We start from the raw sequence: 23,945 nt of genomic DNA on the forward strand, positions 1-23,945 counted from the left end.
GGAGTTTTCTTTTCGGGTGAAGAAGAGTGGGAGTTTCTTTTGCGTTATTTACTTCATTCCAAGCTTCTTTGAGCAGTCTGATTTTTTCATTTTATCTTTATTTACACCATAAAGATGTGGGCAGGCTCAGGCAAAAAGCGAACTCTTTTCGCTTGAATAGCACCCGAGCCCCCTTATAGATGGCATATAGCGAGCTCAAAGCGTAAAAATTACTTGCACATCAATTAATACTCTGAGAACAGTAAACAAACCAGAATAAAAATAAAACAATTAGATCTGATATAGTATCACCTTTCTGCTTTTCTTCTTTAAAGAGATGGTTACAGGATCCTAGCATTGATGGAACGCAAGTTTACGACAACAAGTTTGGTTTGGTTTTGTGGGGTTTAACGTCCCAAAGCGACTAAGGCTATGAGAGACGCCGTAGTGAAGGGCTCCGGCAATTTCGACCACCTGGGGTTCTTTAACGTGCACTGACATCGCACAGCACACGGGCCTCTAGAATTTCTCCTCCAAAGAAATTCTAGCCGCCGCGGCCGGGATCGAACCCGCATCTTTTGGGTCAGCAGCCGAGCACCATAGCCACTGAGCCACCGCGGCGGCTTTACGACAACAAGTGTACAACTTGTTATTTCAACAAGTTTACAACTTGTTGAAATATTTTCCTCGTAGTTTCCTTTGTGTTGAGAACTTCAGCTCAATACTTTCCGTTTAAGGCACGGAGCATCGAGAACGCATTCTCACAGTCGCACTGGGTATCTATAGGTTGAATGAGCCACGCTGAAAAACGGGCTCAACAAGTACGCAGGTAGTGAAAACTTTATATAATGGAAAAAGTAGCGAGGAAAAGCTTTATTTTAGCACTGTCATTGCGCGCGGCCTGGAATGCAACTTGATTTTAACAATTCGAATGACACAACGAACCACTGAATCTCAGGCTGCTAATGGATTTGATTTCTTCGCGAAAATTGCCGTCCATACGGGCATGCGTGCCACTGCTGGGCATACGTGCCGTGGGTGTACGTATGCCCGTATTGGTCCGCTTACCTCACATCGTAGGGCTTGGTATTTTGCAAAAATTATAACGCAAGACAGACAAAACCTTCGTTTTCATGCACCAAGAGAGCAAACAATGGTTCATAAGCCTCGAATTCACTTGGCGATTCAACCTTTTATGTTCTGGTTTCCGCTGACTGAAGACTGCTTGGAATATGCTGTTCTACAGTACGACCAACAGTATAGTTAGGACATGGTGTTACCGATGAAAGGCGTCTATTGAAATGCCTCGCGCACGATCCTTTCTCACTTCCCGACATTTAAATCCTGCGCATACGCAGACTGCTGCTGGAGAGAGGTGCACTAATGGGTTAAACCTACAAGATAAGCTGTGGGACTGCGTGGCTGACAGGCAGCAATCATTAGGCCTAGACGTGACCGACCTTTAGCCTAGGTGGAGTACTCGAATAACCGCACAATATCGTAGCAGCCTAAATCCCTAGCCTTCCCTGGAGCGGCGGAAGGTGGCGTTGGCCACCTCCAAGTCGGCCGTCTAGCTTCGTCTGAACGACAGGGTGACAGCGGTTGAAATCGCTGTAGGGCTCCTGGAAGGGGAAGCCCTCCCCAGCACATTAACTGCTCATCACTGACCTACACATAAATATGTCTGGCTCTCTTGGGGAAGAAGAACCTCAGCCATAATTTTCATCAATTCATGATGATGAATTTTATCCCTGTTCTTTTCATTGTCGTGCCTGTTGTCTCATGATGTCAGGCACTGATGTGCTTGCGACGTAATGCAATCAGTAAGCTAGCAGGCCTTGACGCGATTGCCCCCGTATCAGGGGCTTTTCGAATTTATGCGAAAAGGTTTGGTTTGGTTTATGGGGTTTAACGTCCCAAAGCGACTAAGGCTATGAGAGACGCCGTAGTGGAGGGCTCCGGAAGTTTCGACCACCTGGGGTTCTTTAACGTGCACTGACATCGCACAGTACACGGGTCTCGAATTTCTCCTCCAAAGAAATTCAGCCGCCGCGGCCGGGATCGAACCCGCGTCTTTCGGGCCAGCAGCCGAGCACCATAGCCACTGAGCCACCGCGGCGGCGTAATTTATGCGAAAACTCAGAAGACTCCACTGTAAACACGAATGTACCTATATCATAGTAAAAAAGGAGTGGACAGTCCTCTAGAACACTACCTATTGTAAAATGGAGTACCTGTAAGGGACGACTCTTGTTCGGATAATAACAGGGATGAATAGGCGGGGAAATTGGAGAAAATAAACGCAGCCGCAGAACAGCGCTACGCTCATATTTCTATTCTCAGCATCTTTTTTGCGCTCTTAGCGTTCACAATGTTAGCGCAACACGTTGTAGCGCTTCATTTTGCAAAAATAGAAATGGTGCTTTCTCACGACATAACGGCTTTACTAACACGTTATAACTAAGCTGCATTACTTGCTTGTCAACAAATTCCACTTCCTAACCAATATGCCTTCCTCTGAAATATGCATTTTTGTTCCCGCATCTGTCGTTTAGTATGCATAGACAACCTTAGTACTTAGGAAATGGGTCACTAGGACGAAGTAACTGACCTCGAAGTAGCTTATTTTGTTGCAACTATACTCTGAACAGGAAGGAGTAAAAAGGAGTACTCTAGCGCACTCTCTTTCTCTAGACGACAGCTTATCCCCTGTTCACTGCCATAAAGGCGTATTCGTTTTTAGGGTGTAGCAACCGCGCAGATGTTGGTCAATAAGCTTAAAGGGACACAAGACTGATTGATATCGACCTACACCGATTGACTATGACGCTCTAACGGCAAAGAGATCCCTGTTATCAAAAACAGAGCTTTTGTAGCCCAGAAAACTAAAAAAAAAAAGAAATACAGGTGTCGCCATCACGGGCCAATTTCGCGAGTAAACTGCATGCGTCGACACCGATTGTCGTGGGCGGATCGCAGAGGCTATGCTACACCGCTATTCACTTTAAAACGGCGGCAGCCTCTCCTGAGTGTAGACGACACGAGTTCGAACTGAGTGGCGGGAAAATTCTTAAATTCAATTTTCTCAGTCATAAGTTTTCTGCAGGTGTCCCCAGTGCCCCTTTAACAAACTTGCAACTATGAACCCAAGTAAGGAGTGCGTCTCGTGGTCAGATTGGGTCGAAAAACCATCACGCAACGCCATAAAGTTTTACTGCGCCAGCACTAAGGCTCACCGACTTCGGTGATTTTTGTCTGAAGCCTGCTTGACTCTGGCAGGTGGTCCACCACTCACGGTCCACCTGCCCACTGTGTTTTAAGCCTGCATAGCCTTGATAACTAGGCCTCTAACCTAAACTGAAGTGAGAACCGAAGTGCTAGCACGCCTAATTCTGATTTGGCCTACGCATGCTAAATAGTTTCAAATGTTTTCTAACACATCTATTATCTAATCTTGCTTTCAAGCCCTGTATGCGGTGCATCGGTGAAGGGCGCGAAGTATGCAGCTGTGCATTCCCGGGAGTGTGCATAAGTAGCATTCATTACCTGGCTGCCAGTAAGTGCTTATTTGTAGTTAAGCAAAGCATCGCAGGAAGAACTCAGCACATGCTCGATAGCCCAGGCCTTTTTAAAAACTTTCAGATCACTGCAGCGACCCCCACTGGAGCAATGCGAAAGCAAAACGTCCACACACTATATCGAGGTCCGCGTCTGTTCTGACGCCCATGTACTACATCTACGTTCATGGCTATTTTGATGTCCAAGTGTGTTTTTTCGTGTTTAAATAACTAATTACACCTCATCAACCTAATTTTTCCTATGGTAACATTTTATCACACACATCATCATCAGCCTGACTACGCTCGCTGCAGGGCAAAGGCCTCTCCCATGTCTCTCCAATTAATCCTGTCCTTTGCCAGTTGCGGTCACCGTATTCCCGAAAACTTCTTAATCTCATCCGCCCGCCTAACTTTCTGCCGCCCCCTGCTGCGCACTATCGTTCGCAATCACACTTTCACACATTTATCTTCAGTGAACGACGTAATCGTGCGGACAAATTTGCGGACACTTTTGGCTGACGCGACAGAGCCATATAATGATTTCGCATTAAAAAAGCACGCCCTTATTTGTATCACTGTCGATGCCCAGCATCCACGGCCCAGCAATACGAAGACTACTTCCGGCGTGCCTACCAGACACTGCCTGTGGTCCAAACTCTGGATTCATTGAACAGCCGGACTCTGGCCGCCAGGGGCGCTACGCTCACCACCAGCGCAGCCCTGGCACGAGCCCTGCAGAGCCACTCTCTCGCGCTTAGCGACCTGAGCCTGATCGTGGCCGACAACGCCTCGGACCTCTTTTCCGGAGCGCCTCTGGAAGCTGACGTGGTCGGGTGCGTTGGCAGCATTCGCTCACTACTAGAAGCGCAACCTTGAAAGCGGATTCTCCGCCACGCTGTCCTGTCCAAAGTGACGACAGAGTTGGCTTCAAACTACGACTTAAATTTCCTGTTGTCCTTTCGTAGCGACAGAATGTTCTGTAGCAGTGCGCGCCTGCTGTCGGCGGTGACTTACAGAAGCCACTGCTGTTCCGACAGTCTGCTGTTGAGAGAAGTTGCGAGAAGTCCTGAAATACCACAAGGATATCTGTTGGGGCCGAAAGTTTCATTCTGTGTTTTTCTATTGGCTGGACATGTTTCTCAATAACGACGAACGCAGAAAACGGGGTTGATGTGGTCATGCCTGCACGCTCCTTTTGGCGGCCCACAGTATTTATCAGCGGTGTACGAGCCATCAAGGTGATCATTGCACTCGCAATGTCATGCAGACTATGGGATCGCTTCATAATTGTTTCCTACCTCCTCTGCACGCTAGCTCACTCACTGAGTAGCGAATTACATATACATTGCAGCTACTCCCTCCTAAAAGGCGGATTCAGTGTCCAAACTTCGGGCCGTGGCATGAACTGTGTAGCTTTCGGTACCGACATGCTTTACTGTACCGGGGCTGTTTCGATACAGTGATTTACTTATTGATTGGCATATTGATTGATTGATTTATTGATGTATTTATTGATGTATTTATTGATTTATTGGTTTCCTTATTGATTGATTGATTGGTTATTTATTTATTTATTTATCTATTTATTATTTATTTATCTAGTTATTTTCATTTATTTTTATTTATTTATTACTTCATTATTTATTCAATGATTGATTTATTGATTGATCGATATATTTATTCGTACATCGATTTATTTATTTATTTATTTATTTATTTATTTATTTATTTATTTATTTATTTATTTATTTATTTATTTATTTATTTATTTATTTGGTTCGTGTACAGATCATCCGCGACATCTCTAACTAGGAGCGCACTGAAGGTCGTTGGCTTCAAGAGACCTGGTTGGACAATGCCGCAACGAACACAAAGGGTACCTTGATTAAGCTATTACTTCGCGTGAATACGCTTCAGGCCACAGTTCCACAGCTTGTGGGAAAGAATGAAACGAAGAACGGGTAGGGACCTCTAAATTTAGTCCGGATTGTGTTCGCCGTCACCACTCGTCTCAAGTGACTATGCGAAACTAAGCGCAGCTTCCTGGCGTAACCTATGCAACAGTGTTTATACATTGGCGGTAGACATAGCAGCTGTCGCTGATATGCGCATACGCAAGAAAGCTCATTCACCCTGCGTTGCACTGAAAGGATATTACTTACAAATGTAAGGGCAAAGAGCAAAGAACTTACTGGTTCTGCCAGGAGTAAGGTACAGTAGCCCATTTTCACACTGCGTCCATATGGAAGGGGGGAGGGGGGGGGGGGTGTCATGCTATTTTTCAATGTTCCAATTTTAGTATATGTCCTAACATAACAGTGCTAATGCGTCGTTTATCCTTAGCTCCTTTTTTAGACGTGCAGTCGGTAGTGAAACTTTACGGAACACGAGTAAGCAGCAAAAGCGTTATTTTGGCGAAGACACGCAAGTATACAGCTTAAAAAGCCTGCGTTTATGAGGGGGCGCGAATGCTCCACCTGCTGCTATCAATACCAGGGGAATTGGTAGCAAGGCAGCGTTCCGATAAATTTGTTCCCGAGTAACTAAATTTTTTGCATTCATCTCCCTCTCTTTCGCAGCAAGAGCCACCGCCGTCTCCTGGAGTGGACGAGTCACTAGGTTCGTATCACTTCCATGCAACCCTACCACCATTACTTAAGACCTATATTATTTTAACATGCCAGTTCCAGAACTGAGCTTGAATAACTGGCCACCTTCTGTGACTGGCTTCGAGTCTTCACAGGCGAGAGTGCCACCTGTGTTGATAACGAGAAAAATCCGAGCATTCTATACCATTCTATGCCAAAGATGAAGCCTAGACATATTCCCATGAAGGTTATGTTCGTGTACTGTCGCGATCAAAATATTTCGGGACGTGGGAAAGCGTGGCAAAACTGCGTTATGCGCCACCTAACGGCACACTCTCGCTCTCTCGCCCTTGCAGCCATCTCTGTACCGTCACTCCTACCTTACGCGCGCCGTACGTAGCTCAAAACTAGCGCCAGGTGCCGCATCAATGTCTGGCAAGCATCTGCCTGATACGCTAATGGGTGAAACGGATCGCAATTAGCCTTTTCCGGCACAACGACTCTTTTTGAAGGAGAGGAAGCGTGCCATTATGTTTTCTGTTTATTCTCGGGTACCTCGCAGGCATTACCGTCAATTTTCAATGCGCAAGCGCCGAACGAATGGGCCACTAGGCTCCGAATGCCGGGATGATCACCTGCTGAAAGTCGCGAGGAGGGTTAGTATACCAAGCCCTGCGCGAAAATGCGGTTACGCGAAACAGAAAAAGTAAAAGTATAACGATGCTCGATAACAGTTCCCTCAGGTCTGTTCCGCGTGTTCAGCACTGTGCGAAGCTAATGCCGGGTGAACTTGGCGTCGAGTGTGCTTACTGGTTGTAGTTGATCTGCGGATGTCATTGAGGCTTTACAAGTCGCCTTTTTCGGGAAGTGTCGCTGATACTGCCAACGCAGTAAAACAAAGAACATGTCACTGTGGGCCCCTCCCCTTTACTCGAAATCCCTGCTTTGCGAAAGGCGGCAACAATCTGTTTTTCGCTTCTCAGCGGCTGCGGCAGACACTAGCCAGATATCGAAGCGGCACCTTGCGCCGGTTCCGATCTACGTTCGCCGTGCTAAACATAGGAGTGAGGGTACAGAGATGCCTTCGAAGAAAGGACGAGCGGGAGTGCGCCGTTAGGTGGCGCAGAATGCAGTTTTGCCACGCTTTCCCACGTCCCTCAATATTGTGATCGCGACAGTACGTTGCTTCCAATGTTTGGTCAAGTAGGCCCCACAATACCACGAGCCTTTAAGACACATTAACCCCTGCAAGTAAATTCAATCAAGAAGACAAAGGCAGGTACCGCAGAGTAATAGTAATCTGTGAACAAAGGCCTGAGACAAAACTTACGTGATCAGCTCCGTTGCAACTTTAAACCTCGAGCTCTACTTTGACACGCTTCCATTTATTGTCACTATTTTTTAACCAAAGATTGCGCCACTAGTCATAGGTTTAGACTGAGGGGTAGCAATGTTGAAGAATAATAAAAAAGGCACATCAAAGAGATTGGAAACATTAGCGGCATTAGTCGACAGCTCCTTCCAGCTATGAGGGCTTATAATTTTCAAAGAGAATACAGGGGTACAAATGGAAACATAAGTTCAGTACCTCATCGATGAACTAGACGTCAGTCTAACCAAAGCGAAACGCGGACTCACTGCTCATGGTCAAAACAGCCTCTGAGACTGCAGGATATGTTTTGTAGCCTAATTACTGGCCCTAATCTGCAGTGTGGCGCAAATGTAACTTTTTTTTTTTGTTCTCAGCACACCCAGCGTGATGGCTCAGTGCTGATGGCTTTCTGCTGCTGAATACAATGTCGCGAGGCCGTAGCGCGTGCATTGAGATGTAGGCAAAATGCAAAACTTCACTAATATGCAGCATGATTCCAGTGCATGCTGAGCAACCCTTTGGTATGCTACGACACTTTGACCACCTGCTTCACCTCAGTGCACGTTAAACAACCCCAGATGGTCGAAATTTCCGGAGCCCTCCACTACGGCGTCTCTCATAGCCTTATCGCTTTGGAACGTAAAACCCCTTAAACCAAACCAAACCAAACCTTTCCTCACAGCACGGTTCAAGTGTCCACTCGGAGTGAGAGAAATACCCTATGTCGTTCCTTCACTCATAGCCTATTATCTACAATACATTATTCACAACATGTATTGTGATTCGCAACAATGCCCTCCGTAAAACAAAAAATTGGCTGAGGTTCAACCCAGCTAGACCTAGTAGACGAGGAGAAAGCAAAGCCGGTGGTATTTATAGTGAATAATAGTGTGAGATCATTGTTACGTCATCGCGTGACGTCACATCAGGCAATGCGAACCTCAGATCTAAAGATCAAGGTCAAAGGTCAAGTGACCACTGGTCATCGGTCACGTGGTCGCTGGTGATTAGCTATGACCATACCATACAGGCATATCATGGCTATGCGTAGCAAGACACATAGTCATACATCGTTAGTCTTGAGGGTGTTTGCTTAGTTTGACCTTGGTCGGGCTTCAAGGTTAAACGCGCAAAGCCAGGCGAAGCTGTGAGTTGTACCTCGAGTAGTAGAGCTTACGCTCTAAAAAGCTTTGTCAAGGTTACAATTCTCCCCTTAGACAGTTCATTCGGCAGTGCATGAAGGATTATGAACATATTGGTTGACGCCACTGTGTTTGCTTTTCTATAGTTAGTGGTCCGTAATGCGTTCTGTTGCCCACACTGAGATACTCTGATACTAGCAAGTCGTTTCTCTTGGCCGGAAAGTTCCGTCTTCAATCTCCGTTCCTTCTCACGGTGTATTGTCCCCGCGTCTGATCCTGGGGTCTTGTCCATGAGCTACAGGCCTACCGGCTGACATGACTCGGCATCCTTGCCCGGAAACCCTCTGTCTTGCGACCTCGCAGGTCTGGACGCGGCTGCCAGGACCTTGCGGTTCCCACAGCGCTTCGTGGACGAAAAGTTGTCGGGCTACTCGTTCCGTAACCGAGACTTGCTCTTGCGTGCCCTGCTGCATCCGTCCAAGGCGCGTCAAATCAACTCGACCGTCTCATATCGCCCTCTGGACTACGTGGGACAATTCGCACTCGAGTTCGTCCTCTTGCGGTAAGGAAATGGTACATTTCACGGGAAAAGATTTATTCCGGTTCTTCCACCGAGGGAGAGTTGTTAACCTGCACGAGTCCAAAGTCGTCGGATCGAATCCCATGTCATACCATGTCGAATCCATGTAATACCACAAAATACCTGGCCTATATGCCATACCACACCGTACCAGCTTTCAACACCATACCGTGTTGAACAATATCTCTGGGGCAGTGAAGCGTACAATATCTCTGGGGCAGTGAAGTGGCGAGGAGCGAAGAACAGCGCAGCGCGGTCGGTGCAGAGATTGTCACGTGGCATGTGCGCCACAGAGCGACGCAATTTCATGGATTTCATTGAGTCCTTGGGTTTCATGGACGTCGCTATGCGCTCTCTGCGGACGGGCGGTTTTCGAATGCCGCAAGAAATTACCCAAATTTGTTGAGCCCCACCGGCTAGACTAGTCGTGTTTTCAGAATTTTTAAAATTGATGGCTTTTACTAATTGCCGGCTACATATTCAAATCGCAATGACGTGCCTATAAGCAATAGTTAAAAGGTTAGCGAACAAAATTTAGTTGATCACTTTCCAAGCTAACATGATTCGCCTGTGTTCTGACGTCCGCCGACACTGGTATTACAGTGAAAGCTGGTATTAAAGCTTCTGTTTACCAGAAAAACTTGTTTTTTTTTTTAAATAATGACTACCTTTCCTGAAACACGTGGTATAGGGGCTGATTATGTCCTGCGCGTTTCTCTACCTTCTGAACGTTGGTGCGATTGTATGCATATAATTTATCGTCAATAGCCTTTATGAAAACCGACTTGGTCATTTCATTAATTAAAATTTAAAGTCGCTGTGATTTTATTCGTGATTGTTTAGTAAATGCCTTGTAGGCAACGGACAGTAAGCTGATTAGTCTGTAAATTTTCACGCCCTTGATGTCCCCTTCCTTAAGGTTTAAGATAATGTTGGTGTTCATCCAAGATTACGGCACGCTCGAGATTGTGAGGCATTTCATATACCTAGCCGCCATTTTTTTTTTTGCACAATCTCCCCATCGTCCTTCAACAGATCTGCAGTTTCTTGATCCTCACCAGCTGCTTACCTCGTTTGCATTGCTTGCAAGACTTTCTTTACTTCTTTATATGTAGCTGGCGGGTTCTAGAAATATTCAGTACCGCTGCATCCGCCATTATCGGCCTGAAAATTTCGGCTACTGCATAGACCTAGAACTCCTTGGCTACCTTATCTTAGCCATATTCGTACTGTCATTTCCCGCCTTGTCTAAAGCCCATGCATCTGATTTCTGTCTATGCCTGTTTTCCTTCTGAGAGCTTTTAAGCTGCCTTCATTCTTTAAGATGTGCTCGGTCGTCTGCATGTTATAATTCCCTCTGTCAATTACCTCATGCTTACTGATGAACTGTGAGAGCTCTGCCAATTCTATTCTATGTATGGGATAAGAAGTTTTCATGCTTTAGTGTTTGTTTATTAGATCTTTCGACCCCTGAGAGAGCTTACCGCTATCCTGTCAATTTACCTTCACCCGTACTTCTATCGGGCACCGCGTAATAACATCTGTGAGACTATCGCTTATTGCTTGAACACTAAGGTCGTCCCCAGTTAGAGCCGAATATCTGTTCCGCAGAGAGATCCACAAATTCCTCTCACTTTCCCTCTTACCGTTAACTCGTTGGTGGACTTCTTCCTTGCTAATTTCCTCCGTTGTCAAGTCTAGGTATAATTCGAGGCCTTACCATCCTATGGTCACTACATCTCTTTTTGCCGACCGCCTCCACATTCTGCACGGTATCAGTATGTGCCCACATTACGAAGTCCGTTTCATTTTTAGTCTCACCATTGGAGCTCTTCCATATCTAGTTTCGCTTTTCCCGTTTCCGGTATAAAGTACTGATCCGTGAACTGTTTCGTTTTGCGAACTCTACTAATAACTCTCCCTGCAATTCCCCCTTCAATAGTCATCCACTACTTCGTCTCCTGTCTGTTCCTTGTCAGCCTTGACATTGAAGCACTCATCTATGAAGACAAGCAATCGTGAGCAAAGTAAAACACAGCACATTATACTGTGGTCCGATTCCTCGTCTTCATATAAGTTTGCAGGCCATCTAGTCGTCACAACCTTCAATTTTTGCCTGTTATTAAGCGTGCTTACAATAATTGCCACCCTCTAGTTATTGCTGTAGAGTTCCTCCATGTTGCCAGCTATATCCTTATTGATTCCGAATCCCGTTCCTAGCTCTCTGTCCGCTAAACCGCGATACCATACGTACCCGCCAGTTAGCACTGTGTACGCCTCATCCATCCTCCTAACCTTACTAAGCGCTACGACATTTCATTTAACGCCTGTCTGTTTCTAGAGCAGCACTGCCAGCCTAGCTTCACTGGATAAGGTACCGACGCTAAGCGTTGCCAGGGGACTTTAAGCAGGACTTTCCCGCTCAATTCAACACTGGTGGCCCCTGAATTTGGTGATTCCAATTGGAATCACGGGGCCTGAAAGGGCTAAAGCCCCGATGACATTGAAGTTGCTCCGCACAGCACAGCACAGATGCATAAAACATTCATTAATCAAGTGTAAGTCAGCTTTTGATTGGCGCTGAAACACGTCAAAATAAAATGCATGTACACTGGAACATGCGCAGGTGAGATGGTGTCGCCGTCTAAGGAAGAGAAAAAAAGATGTGGTAAAAGAAGCTGAGACAAGAGATGCGCATGATTGCTTAGCGTAAAACTTTTTTTCCCAAAAATGTCACCAGCAGTTCGTTCAATCAATTGAGGCAGACTTGTTCAACATGTGCTTGATGCACATCATTGGGTATAATCACTTTGCAGCGGCTATGTAGAACGGCCGACAGCTTTGAGCGTTTGGTCTAGGCACATTCAAATAAAGCGCTGCTGTCAGCGTGGGACAATCAAATACACCATGCAAACATTCCAGCAAGAAAACAGCGTCACGCAACTCGCGTCGTGTAGATAGTGAGACAAGCTTTAGGGATGGCAAAAAACAGTCTTTCGACCTGAAATTCCATGTAGGACATGTTTTGATGCCTAAAGCGTGGAAACTCGATCTTGTGACGTTGTGAACCTGAACGCTAAATGCCAGCCGGGAATCTAAGTGTACACCCAAGTCGCTGACAACATCAACACGGCGTACATTATTACCATCTACACTCTAGTTATACAGTGTTGGTTGCTGCCTTTTAGTGAAGGAAATAGCTACCGTTATGTTAACATCAAGCATTAGACCGTCTCGCGCGCCCCATTCGAATGCGGGATTCACATCTTTCTGTCATTTGTTGCAGTCTGTTATAGAATACCCAGAGCGAGAAATCTTCAGGTCATCAGAAAAAGTATCTCAGTGTATTTTGCGCAGTCCGCAAATCATTAATAAACAGATTGAAAAGTAAAAGCGATAAATTAAACCCCTGCGGCACACCAGTTTTAGCAGCATATGCAGATGAGAGGTATCCACCATAGATAACAATATCTACACTGTCTCAATAGTAACCCGAAAACCATTCGCGCAGGGATGGTGAGAATCCATATTGTCGCGTTTGCGCAACAGCAGATCATGGCTAACAAGGTCAAAAGCTTTTGGTTAAGCCAAATATATTGCGTCCACCTGGCGTCTTGCAACAGAGTTCGAAAAGCTAACAACGTTTGTCTCGACACAACGCCAAGGAAAAAAGCCATGTTGTTCAGCATTAGTTTCCTCTTTTAGGTGAAACAGAACACTGATGGGCAATACACGCTCGAAAAATTTCGTTAGAGAGAGCGAGACAGGTCTATAGTTGCTGACGTCAGTTCTTACGTTTTTTGCGTACTGGTGATATCAGGGATAGTTTCCAGCACGATGGAAACGTTTTCATGCGTAAAGACAAGTTAAAACGTGTGCCAATAACAGGCGTCAGTAAATTAACAGAACCCTTGATTACGAACATTGGAATTTCTTCAGCACCGCAGCTCTTTTGGGGCGGTAGTGCACGAATAGCTGCTGCTACCTCGGAAGCTTCAATGGCTGGCTCGTTCAGAATAGGATCATACGAGCGACAAGTGTTTTTATAGGGAGTGGCAGTGGATGGAACGCTTGGACATGCTGAGGCGAAGTGCTTGGCGAACGTATGGCATGCTGCCTGGGGTTCGAAGATCGAAGATTGGTAAAACTATCTCTTTCATCTTCTGATGTCCAAGTGGTGAAAACCATCAAACTGAATTATTAGAGCACAGAATCTTTTCTTCTACAGAGTGTATGTAAGCAATGTGGTCCCAGACGGCAGTAAAAGCTTTTAATTTCCTTCTTACAATAGCGTATTTTTTGTGCCAAGAGGCGAGTTGCATTCTACGAGATCGTATTTGATAGCGCAGTTTCTGACGCAGTGCTTCTGCAAGTTCGTTCGAGAACCGATCCGGATAGGTAGTCGTTTTGAGAACCCTTTTCGGCACGGATTTTTTTATTCCAGTTTTGATAGTGTTTGTGAGGGTTTGTGCCGCCTTGTTGGCGCAAGTATCTGACAAAAGTGGGCTCGTCTAGTCGACGCCTTCGAGATACCGATAAAGACCTAAGTAGTCGCCTTTACTGTAACCGTAGCGTGCGATAGCTGGCCCTTTTTTTTTTCTTCAAAGCAACAGAGGCAGACAACTCTGCCTTAAAGGGACGATGCCAGGTGTTAACGCCCACATGCCGTAGCCTTGGCTCAGAAATAACGCACCCGCAAACGTTGGTCAAGGCTAGATCTAGGAGGTTACCCCTTTGGATTCAGTACGTACATGTAGGTTGTAAGTCCTACATGAATATATATATATATATATATATATATATATATGTGTGTGTGTGTGTGTGTGTGTGTGTGTGTATGTGTGTGTGTATATATATATGTAATAACGTGACAGTCTGTTGGCCTTGTCAGTTAGGGGTGGGAGCCTCGTCAAGCTACTGAGTTTGTGGCTTTTTGCTCCTACCCTAGCATTTCTTTTCTGTTGTTCAGGACAAAAATGCTGAATAAAGTTGATTGATTGAAGAATTCTTTTGCTCCAACTGTGCGAAGCTGACAAATTCGAGCAAACTTTGTCTTTTATCGCACTTCTACAACGCTAGGGAAAAACTGACCAGAAGGCCAGTCGAGTACCGGTAAATTAAAATCACCAACAATAAGTACGTGGTATTTGACCTGCCACCCTAAACAAACTTGAAGGGAAGCTAAATTTTGAATGCACATCAAAAACATTCAAACTCCATGTTAGGGAAACATTGCTGTCCTCTGGATTGAAGTACTCTTGCAAATGAACACTCTATGTCTTTAGAATTTTTCGCCTATGTTATTGTGTTCAAACACCTTGTTTTGATCAGCACTAAGTATCTTTGATTTGTGTGGTGTGGTACAATTTTATCTCGTGATATGTGCATGCATTTATTTTAGCAGAGCGCCATGCAATGTATAAACTGCGGCTGTGTTTGCTGTAGTGTATTAAGTTCATATGACTCTAGTCTAGCGTCAAATGTCGCGTCTTTGTGTCGTGTATAATTCCAGGAAGCAAAAGGTGTTTCGTTTTGTATATGTTGTGATATATTTTCGCAACAATACTGCTGCTAACTGCGTAAGGTCCGAGGTCTCGTCAGACTTCAACAACCTTCAGCCTCTGTCCCTGCATCAGGCTGTATATATTGTCTGCTGTTGAAACTAAAACAAATAAATAAAAATACCTCGACACACTCCACTCGACATTCGAGGTCCGTCCCCCTGACCGATCTAATTGATCTATGAACGGTCCTAGAACACCGCCCGATGAACATGATAGTCGGACATAAAATATTCCTCGCTTTGGATGTCAGCCTTCAGCCACGTCTCAGTCGCAATCTCAAGCCTTGTCATTTTACAACAAAACTGTTTCTTTGCCCCTTAAACCATGGACGTTTCGGTAGTAGAGGGTTAATGCATTGTCACATTCATTCATTTTCCCCATATTTGCTTCCATTCGGTCCTGCAAACCTCACACTATCTCGCAAAGAACCAAAAAAGCGGCGGTAGAAACATCCTTCAGGCCATACCTCGGGGCTGCTGATTTCTGCATACCTATCAGCATCCACTTGAGCACAAATAGGTGCGTAACTAGCAACTTTTCTCTTCAGTTCTGAGCAACAAAACGCGCTCGTATCGAGCACAGTTTGCAGTAATTCACTTACTGTGTCTGTCGTAGTTTCTGGCTGAAGTCTTGAAAGCAACAGTGTCTTTCTTGGTGGCGGCATAGTTGCGATGGCCGACGGCTTCCTGGCGCCGAACCTAGCTGCAGGGCGATTGCGACGAACCTCCTGAAACGCGTCATCGTCGATGTTATTCCGTGATGTCACGTTTTTCACAGGTGGCCGCACTTCCAACGGTTGGTGGTTAGCAGCTTCAAGGATAGATTTTTGTGCCCCCGCAGAAAGACTGGATTGTTCAAGCACCGTTGCGAAGCTGATTATTCCCGGATGGAAGGTGTGAGGCCTGCGAGCTTGGGCCACGGAATAAGTCGAAGCGTCGATGCAAGTTGAAGTGCCGGCGTTCTGTCCAACTAAGTCACGGTTTTCTCTTATCGGCTTGCAACACGTTGATAGCAATGCCTTGTGATTCAACCATGGCAGTCAGAGCCTCAGTCTTGAGCATTGGTTGGCGGACTAAATGCACAGCATCGTTTTCACTAGCCGTCGAGCTGCATGGGTTGTCTTGGTCTAACGTTGCTCACCTTAGGGTGATAGGCCTGCCTTCGCTGTCTTTTCGACGAGTACGGGAATGGCGCTTGTAGTACGTAGTGCTTTTTCCGTTGACCATAAGCAGTTCGTATTCTTCGGCATTAATAAAAAAACACCTCGTGCAGCCGCTTGTATACTCCACAAATTTGAGACCACTGCGGCGACCCGCATTGCAGCAATGCGGAAGCAAAACGCCCATGTACTATATCGACATCCGTGCCTGTTCTGACGTCCGTGTACTATATCAACGTCCATGGCTAATTTAACGTCTAAGTGTATTTTTTTCGCGTTTTTCCGCGTTTAATTAATTAGCTAATTGCACCTCATCAACCAAATTTTTCCCACGGCACCACTTTATTACACACTGTCTATCACAATCACACTTTCGCACATTTATCTTCAGAGAACGAGGTAATCGTGCGGATAAAATTTGCCGACAAGTTTTTTAATACTTTCGCATTATTAAACAGCTGTTTACCTCGAAAACGAGCGGAGCAGTTTCCACACACGCCTTTCTTGTCCGCCATGCTGATGACGTATATTGACAAGGACACAAAAGAAGATGCAGCACCCGATAGCGGCGCCGCCTACTCCTTTTCACATGAGATGAAAACCACACTAAAACTAATTGGCGACCGAAAGCTCCACAAAACACAGCATTAATACAAAATCTTCACGGTAAAGATAATACAATTTATACGCCAGCAATGCTAGCGTAACATACCGGGTTTTTCTGCGAACATTTTCAGAAATTTTAAAAAGCAGACCTTTTGGGGTAGAAATACGCCTTTTGTGCCATAGTATTACCAGTGTTGGCGGACACCTGAAAACAGGTGAATCGTCTTAAGTAGTATGCTGGTTAACTAATTTTGAATAATTGACTTTTCAACTAGTAGTGTTAGGCGCCTAGTTGGAATTAGAGACTTGTAGCCGGTCGTTAGTAACAGACATACCAGTTTTTATAATTTCGAAAACGCGGTCATCCTTGGCGCTATGGCTCGACAAAATTTGGCTTTTTCGACTTATGTGCACTGGAGGGGTTGCTTTGCCTGCATGCTTTCGAAAACGCGTGTATTTTCGCACGATGCAGCCAGATTTTGTCGACCCAGAGCGGCGAGGATATTCGCGTTTTAGAAAATTCTAAAAACTGATACAGCTATTACTAATGACCGCCTACAAATCACTAATGGAGCTATGCGCCTAGCACTACTTGTTAAAGAGTCAATAATTAAAAATTAGTTAACCACCTGACTACTTAAGACGATTCACCGGTTTTCTGGTGTCAGCCAACACTGGTAACACTATGCCGCAAAAGCCATATTTTTACCGAAAAAACCCGATGTTTGAAAATTTTTGAAAGTGCTCGCTTAAACACCCGGTATAATATATATTCCCCGCTATAATATGTCCTAATAACAGTAAACGACATAGATTCCAAAGGTATAATAAATGAAATACAAACCATAAGCAACAACAATAAAACTACGACAGCAGCACTGGTAACTGGCCCGATATTGGAAACGTGTTGGCAATGGCCGCTGCTACAAAGGACCACAGTGAAACCATCCGTTTGCAATATTGGGCCAACTACATGTGTAGCTTCGGTACGGACATAATGTACCGACAGATGATAGTAATGATCGAACTTGATTTTCAGGGCACCCATGGTCACGTAACATGCGAGCAAACACTGGAGAGCACGATACAAAACAAAAGAGCACAGAATCTGCTCAAGCGACATATCTAAAACCTCCCGAGGATGCCGCTGTCCTCTGGAAAAGATTTCAGCGCCCTGATTGCCCATTTTTGCAGCGCACGCGTCGGGTATGGACATAGTATCTTTTGGAGACTGAAAGTCATTTCATCGAGGGTGGTCAGGTCACCTCTTTAGTCGAGTCCTAAAACTCCAATGCTCTGGGCACTCCAATAACAGAAGAGTTACAACCTCTTCCTCATTGTCATGCCACATCGTCGGTTGTCTGCGCGCCCAATCATGTGTATATAGTGCTCCATGTAGGCTGTGCCTACCTTATTCAGTATTTCGCTGCTTCTGCCCATGTCCTGCCGTGCACCACCGAATGACGTCAAAAAACTTAGTGAAGGCACAATACATTGGATGAAGTTTGCTATCTTCTTTCAAACGCTCCTGCAAGCGCTTCGCGTGTGAAACCGTAAAGCCGGTCCTGTGCTGCCCGGAGAGGCTTGAACGCCGTCACGGTTTTAATCGGCCAATATGTCACAGTTTCAAATGTGAGGCCAAAAAAAAAAGACTAGCAATTCTTTACCTGCAAGCTTTAGACATTCGGACCCAAACCGCCAGCAACAGCTGGGGGACAGGTCCAGGACAGCAGCAGTGTCCAGTGGAGTCCTGGACTAGAGATTTCAACCGCATCCTTAATAACCCTGTTCAGTAAAGTTTTATTCATTCATTCATTCATTCATTCATTCATTCATTCATTCATTCATTCATTCGTTCAGTCAGTCAGTCAGTCAGTCATTACAAACATAAATAAATAAATAAAAGTCGTTGCATGATTTTCGATGGAGGCGAAATTCTAGAGGCCCGTGTACTGTGCGATGTCAGTGCTCGTTAAAGAACCCCAGGCGGTCGAAACTTCTGGGGTCCTTCACAGCGGCGTTCCCCATATCCTGAATCGCTTCGGGACGTTAAACCCCATAAACCAAACCAAACCAAACATTTTCAGTTCAGGTGATGCGGATATAAAATGTCGAAATTGATTGAGACTAAATCAGTTGCTTCCCAACTCTGCTTTCTAAGATTCCCTAGAGAAGTCAAAGGAATCTTCTTACGGTCTTATCTCTCCTCGAAGGCACATAGTGAAGAACGGCACGCTGAAGACCAACAAGGAAATGCACGAGGCCAAGACTCGGCTCCTTCGCCAGGAGACGCTGTCCCACGTGGCAGCGCTGAACGACCTGGACAAGTACGTCTTCGTCAACGACGGACCAGAGAAGCTGTCCATGACGCAGTACGCCAACCGAGCGAGGTCCCAGGTGAGACAGTATACTGTAGGACAGAATAGCTATATGCCAAAACGACGAGCAGGGCAAGCGAGCATACACTGAACGTATGACCGCACTGAAAGCACCGAAAGGCAGCACTAGAGTGCGCGGAAGAACTATCATAAAGGCCCTCAACAGTACTTTTTCAAAACAGAATCGAACACGGATAGTGTAGGTTTTGTTATCCAAACGAATACGAATAATGTAACGAAAAATCGAACCAAATACGAATGCAATCTTTTGCGAATATTCGCTACTAACGCGAGTATTCGTTATTTCCCTACCCTGTGTTTTTACATAGTGTATATTGCGGCCCTACCCCTATCCTTTCTTGTATCGCTCCCCCTTTCTTTCTATCTATCTGTACTCTTATTCCCACTAGCCTCGTGTCAGGTATCTCAGGTTTCAATGGCAGATGCCGCGGTAGTGGTGGTGAAAAACATTTTTAATACTCAGAGAGAGTTTGGGGATCAGAAGACCCCACTACATGGTCGGTATCCTTAGTCCGGGACACCGCACGACGCAGCCCCGTCTCGCGCCCGCTTTACTAGAGCCCTTTGGGACTCTAGTGTGGAGCAGTTGAGGAGGGCAGTCTCCCATGCCTCTCGGGTGGGGGTGGGGGAAGGGGGAAGGGGGAAGGTGAGGATTCTGAGTACATGCCCACAACATGTGAAATATATCGCAGATCTCTCCCCAGTGCGGGCAGCGGCCATCTGTGTTCAGGTCGAAGTGTTTTGCTATGACAGGACAGAGAAGGGTTCCTGTCTGCAGGCGCCGCAGAGTTCGCTCCTCCGCCTTACTCAGCCCCTTGGCAGGTGCCGGGTAGAGACGGTGGCTGTCGCAATAATGAATTAGGATTTCGCGGAACCGCAGAAGCGGTTTATGAGCTTCTGAGCCAGGATAGCTAGGATGAGGAGCCCGGTGTGTGAGCGCTCGGGCTAGCAACATCTTTTCTTTCCGTTGATAATAAATAGCCACTAGCAACAACATGCAAAACGAAGAATCGTGCCAAACTCAGAAGTGCTAACGGCGGCGCAACGGTCTAGTGCTATAACATATGGAGGTACGTCAACAGCTGTCAGAAGGCACAACGCCGATCCCCATTAGGGTTTACATGACTAATGCTTGTTATAGCATTTTTTCCTCATTTCATACGTATAGGAAGGTAACCTTTTACTACTGAATATCACAGTGAATAAACCAGCGCCCCATTTAAGTAGATGAGAGGAGAGAGAGTTACTTTTCATCTATGGCCTCCGAGATGTGACCACGGTTTGCTAAGCCTGCTTAAGAGTTGTCGCGTCACCCAGTCGTGGTTAACACGTATAAGCATTTGGACACCGTCGCACGAATGGACCGCGTTGCGAAGTTAAGCTTTCCATACCGTGCAGACCGATCGCGTCAGTGTGCCATGCGACGTCGTAATTAATCATGTTTTTTGTAAGAGTCGTCCAAGAACACTAAGGCGTGCCTTACCCGTATTTCGTGGCAATTATTCGAGAACTATTCGAGAAGTTCAGATGATATTCGATTCGTTTCTAATAATTTCTGAACTTACAATACTTAATTCGTTCAGCTAATCGAAGAAGAGGATATTACATTCGCTATTCTGAAACATCTAGCATTCCCACATACTCCAAAATATCTTTTTTTTTATTTCTTAAATGTCCTCGCTATCAGGATTGCAACGCAGCATTGATAGAGCCAACATATACTTGTTTCCCTGTGTTCTCATCTCTCAAACAATCAGGTGGTCATTTTAATCTTCATCGCGCGTCGTTGGAAAGCTTGCATTTAACCATGATTGTCATGAGGAGCTCAACTGCTTCGAAGCGTGAGTGCATCGAAAAAGAGGATATTCGATTCACTATTCTGAAATTTCTAATATTTCCCACGCCTCCAAACTATCATTTTTTTTATCTATTTCTTAAGCGTCCTCGCTATCACGATTGCATCGCAGCATTGATAGCCCTCAATATAGACGTGTTCCTCTGCGTTCTCACCTCTCAAACTATCAGCTGGCCATTTGAATCCTCATCGCTCGTCGTTGGAAAGCTGTTATTTAACCATGACTGTCATGAGGAGCTCAACTGCTTGGAAGCCTGAGTGCATCAGCGGGCAGCCCACACTACTGCAAGGATTTGCACAACTGCCTGCTAATTTGGGAGGAAACGACACGTTTAATAAGACTTCTATCAAGCAACGCTCCCGTCGATATGAATGCATAAGCATGTTTGAGAACCATCCTCGTTTAATTTATCATAACTGTAGATAATCATCACTTCGATTAGAGTTGATATCAAAAGTGGACTGCTGCAAACCTGTTGGAGAGAAAGGAGCGAGTTTCTTGAGCAGCCCTGCAGAGGACATGCTTGTCGAATACGATGATGATGATAACTCTCTCATTATTTTTATCACACGTAGCGATGCCGAAGATATTTCCTCAGATTGTTTCTTATTTTACAGGCACCTCTTCACAGCTCGCCGGACACCAGACAGAGCAGCTTCTTGCATAACTTTGTCCAGTCCGTCGCGGGGGCCGTCTATGTCGACAGCGGCTACGACGCCGACACTGTCGAGCGTGTCTTCGTGAAGTTCTTCAAACCGTACCTCTAGGCAGCGTCTGCGAAACTCCCAGGCTGACGCGCAAAACATATACGCAGTGGAAACAAAGCTATCAGCTTGTATCAGCTTTTAACGCTGACTTGTCAGTGTCCACTGCATGTACAGTTGGTCATCCACGAACCAGACTCACAGCACAACGTTCCGAATTGTGCATTGCGATGTGCGGGTCGCATTTCAGCCTTTCCTTTCAACCTTTCAACTTTACCTTTCATTTTAGCCGGCAATCTTTTCTTCGTGTTTATTTTTTACTTAAAGGGGTACGGACAAATTAAAGTTGGCCTGTATCGTTGAGGTAACACGTTCGATTCACAAACAGGTCACCCTAACCAGTTTTAAGGTCACCCTAACCAGCTTATAAGACCTCCGTAAACGGAGGTCTTATAAGCTAGAAAAGATAAACTAAATACAGGTGTCGCCACCAACGGCCGATATTGCAAGTAAAATTCGTGCGTCGGGACCGTTTTTGTCTCGGATCCCGGAGGCTACGCAAAACCGTCATTCACTCGAATACAGAGCAAAAAAGTCCTTTTTGGTACGGACACCATTAGTTTGAATCCACTGGTGGGAAGATATTTAAATCCATATTTCTTCTCAATAAAAGCGTTTTTTTCTTCGGTCGTACAAACGCCAACATACTAAGAAAGAGCCAACGATTCAGTTTTTTTTAATGAGGACAATAAAAGCATAGACTTGGCCTCAGTGTACCTTTAAGGTCGGGTCTGTCCCGGCTTTCAGTCTTCTTACACCACCCATGACACCGGAGCCTATTGGGAAACGTAAAAGCAATTGATAAGCATATTATCAAAATTAGCTGGTCAGGCTCATTTCAGGGCACGGCTGGTGCATGTAAAACTGGCGGGCATCTTTAAAATACTCAAACGAATTATGAACCTTGCTGCCTGTTTCAAAAAGTTCTTGTCACAATTTTTGTACTCGGCCTCAGGTACTGACACGAAGATGCAGAAAGGGAGATTAAATACCGTGGATATGTGGATTACGCTTGGATTCATTTCGCTATCTTGAACTACACTCTCTGAACATAGGAGGGTGCTCAGAATTGTGGTGCAGCTCAAGCTAGAATAAATGCACGACACTGTGTAAGGGCATTTCTCACCTGCAAGCAGTACGGAGTTACGCAAAGTTACGGAGTTTCATTACATATTTTATATAGCGTTTGTAATAATAAACTTGTCTGAAATCAAACATTCGTAGCAATTCTTCCATTCAGTACACCCTCACAACAATAAAAAATACGCGCTGTCTGGCGGTGTTATAATGATCTGTCTGCTTGGTCACCTGCGTTTAACGAGAACGAGGCTTTTGCAAAATTACGCAAATTCTCACCTGACCTCCTATATTACGCCTATCTGACCTGAATTCGCTGCGAGAAATCCTTACAGTTCGCTGGCGCAGGACTTTTGATTCGGATACGTAGGACAGGGACGGTTCAGAAGGAAAATGTGGCGTCTCATCTGAGGTGTGTCATAGTATCTAGTTGAATATTATGACGATCGTGAGCATGAGCGAGAATTCTGTGTTTGCGCATATATCAAGGGAACTTTGTGCAGAGGTGAAGAATGGATTATGTGATTTGTAATGGCCGACAAACAGCCCTAAGCTGTTTAAGCGCGGCGAGGTAAAGATCAGGTGAATTATACATGCTGAATGTGGGAACGAGCGGTAGTGAAGTAATGCCACTATAAATCGTTGAAGCATTTCCCTCCACTAAGGCCGAGCACCAGGACGGAGGGATGCTTATACTCATTAATAAACCGGTGGGTACCCGGCGGCACTGAGAATTGAACCCAGGACCTCCCGCATGCCAGTCGGATGCACGTCAGAATGACAGAGACTGCCGACAGCGGTAACCCGTCGGAAGTATGACACAGCGGTATTGTGCACCGTTGAGGTATACGCTCGGCTGCTGCCGGCGGGGATAACTGTGGAACGATTGTAAGTTAGCTGACAGTACGACCACGAAGGAATAATCTTCAAACGATGAAGTTGAAGAGAAAGTTTGCGAGCTCCGTTTGGCTCTTGCTGATCGATGAGTACACTCAGTATAATAAGTTCAGCGTACTCGTGAAGCAAGGGTATGCGTGTAAGGCGGAGGAGATATATGTAATAGTGCGCATAGCCTCACGATTGATAGCTCCACTGGAGTCTCACTATCTGCGGTTAAGGTGATGAAATTGTGTCTGGTATCCTATCCATGGCTGTATCTGTGAAGCAGGTTTACGAGTCACTTTTCAAGCGGGCGGATGATAGGGAGGTTTGTTTGAACCATATATCTTTTTTACTCCTTTTGTTGAAAAAAAAAATAGTATTCAGTGTGAAAATTTCTCGCTTTTGAAAACTTCTCGC

At 45.5% G+C, this 23,945-nt stretch overlaps 1 protein-coding gene across 2 annotated transcripts in view; it reads left to right on the top strand.

Annotated features, from left to right (window-relative positions):
- Positions 1 to 22,745, top strand: part of LOC149327853 (uncharacterized) — a 48,323-nt gene extending 25,578 nt beyond the window's left edge. The window contains exons 4-9 of one of the 2 annotated variants that reach the window (XM_089563899.1): positions 4,129 to 4,372; positions 5,328 to 5,415; positions 6,119 to 6,158; positions 9,005 to 9,203; positions 18,764 to 18,947; positions 21,423 to 22,745. In XM_089563899.1, coding sequence (XP_089420025.1) covers positions 4,129 to 4,372; positions 5,328 to 5,415; positions 6,119 to 6,158; positions 9,005 to 9,203; positions 18,764 to 18,947; positions 21,423 to 21,572 — 905 coding nt within the window. In that variant the 3' untranslated portion in view covers positions 21,573 to 22,745. The remainder of the gene's footprint in view (positions 1 to 4,128; positions 4,373 to 5,327; positions 5,416 to 6,118; positions 6,159 to 9,004; positions 9,204 to 18,763; positions 18,948 to 21,422) is intronic. The other variant, XM_089563898.1, reaches the window with a different exon arrangement.
- The last annotated feature ends 1,200 nt before the right edge of the window (positions 22,746 to 23,945 follow it).

This window comes from Amblyomma mixtum, chromosome 10, assembly GCF_055824585.1.
Source record: "Amblyomma mixtum isolate Tamu chromosome 10, ASM5582458v1, whole genome shotgun sequence".
NCBI classification, from domain to species: domain Eukaryota; kingdom Metazoa; phylum Arthropoda; class Arachnida; order Ixodida; family Ixodidae; genus Amblyomma; species Amblyomma mixtum.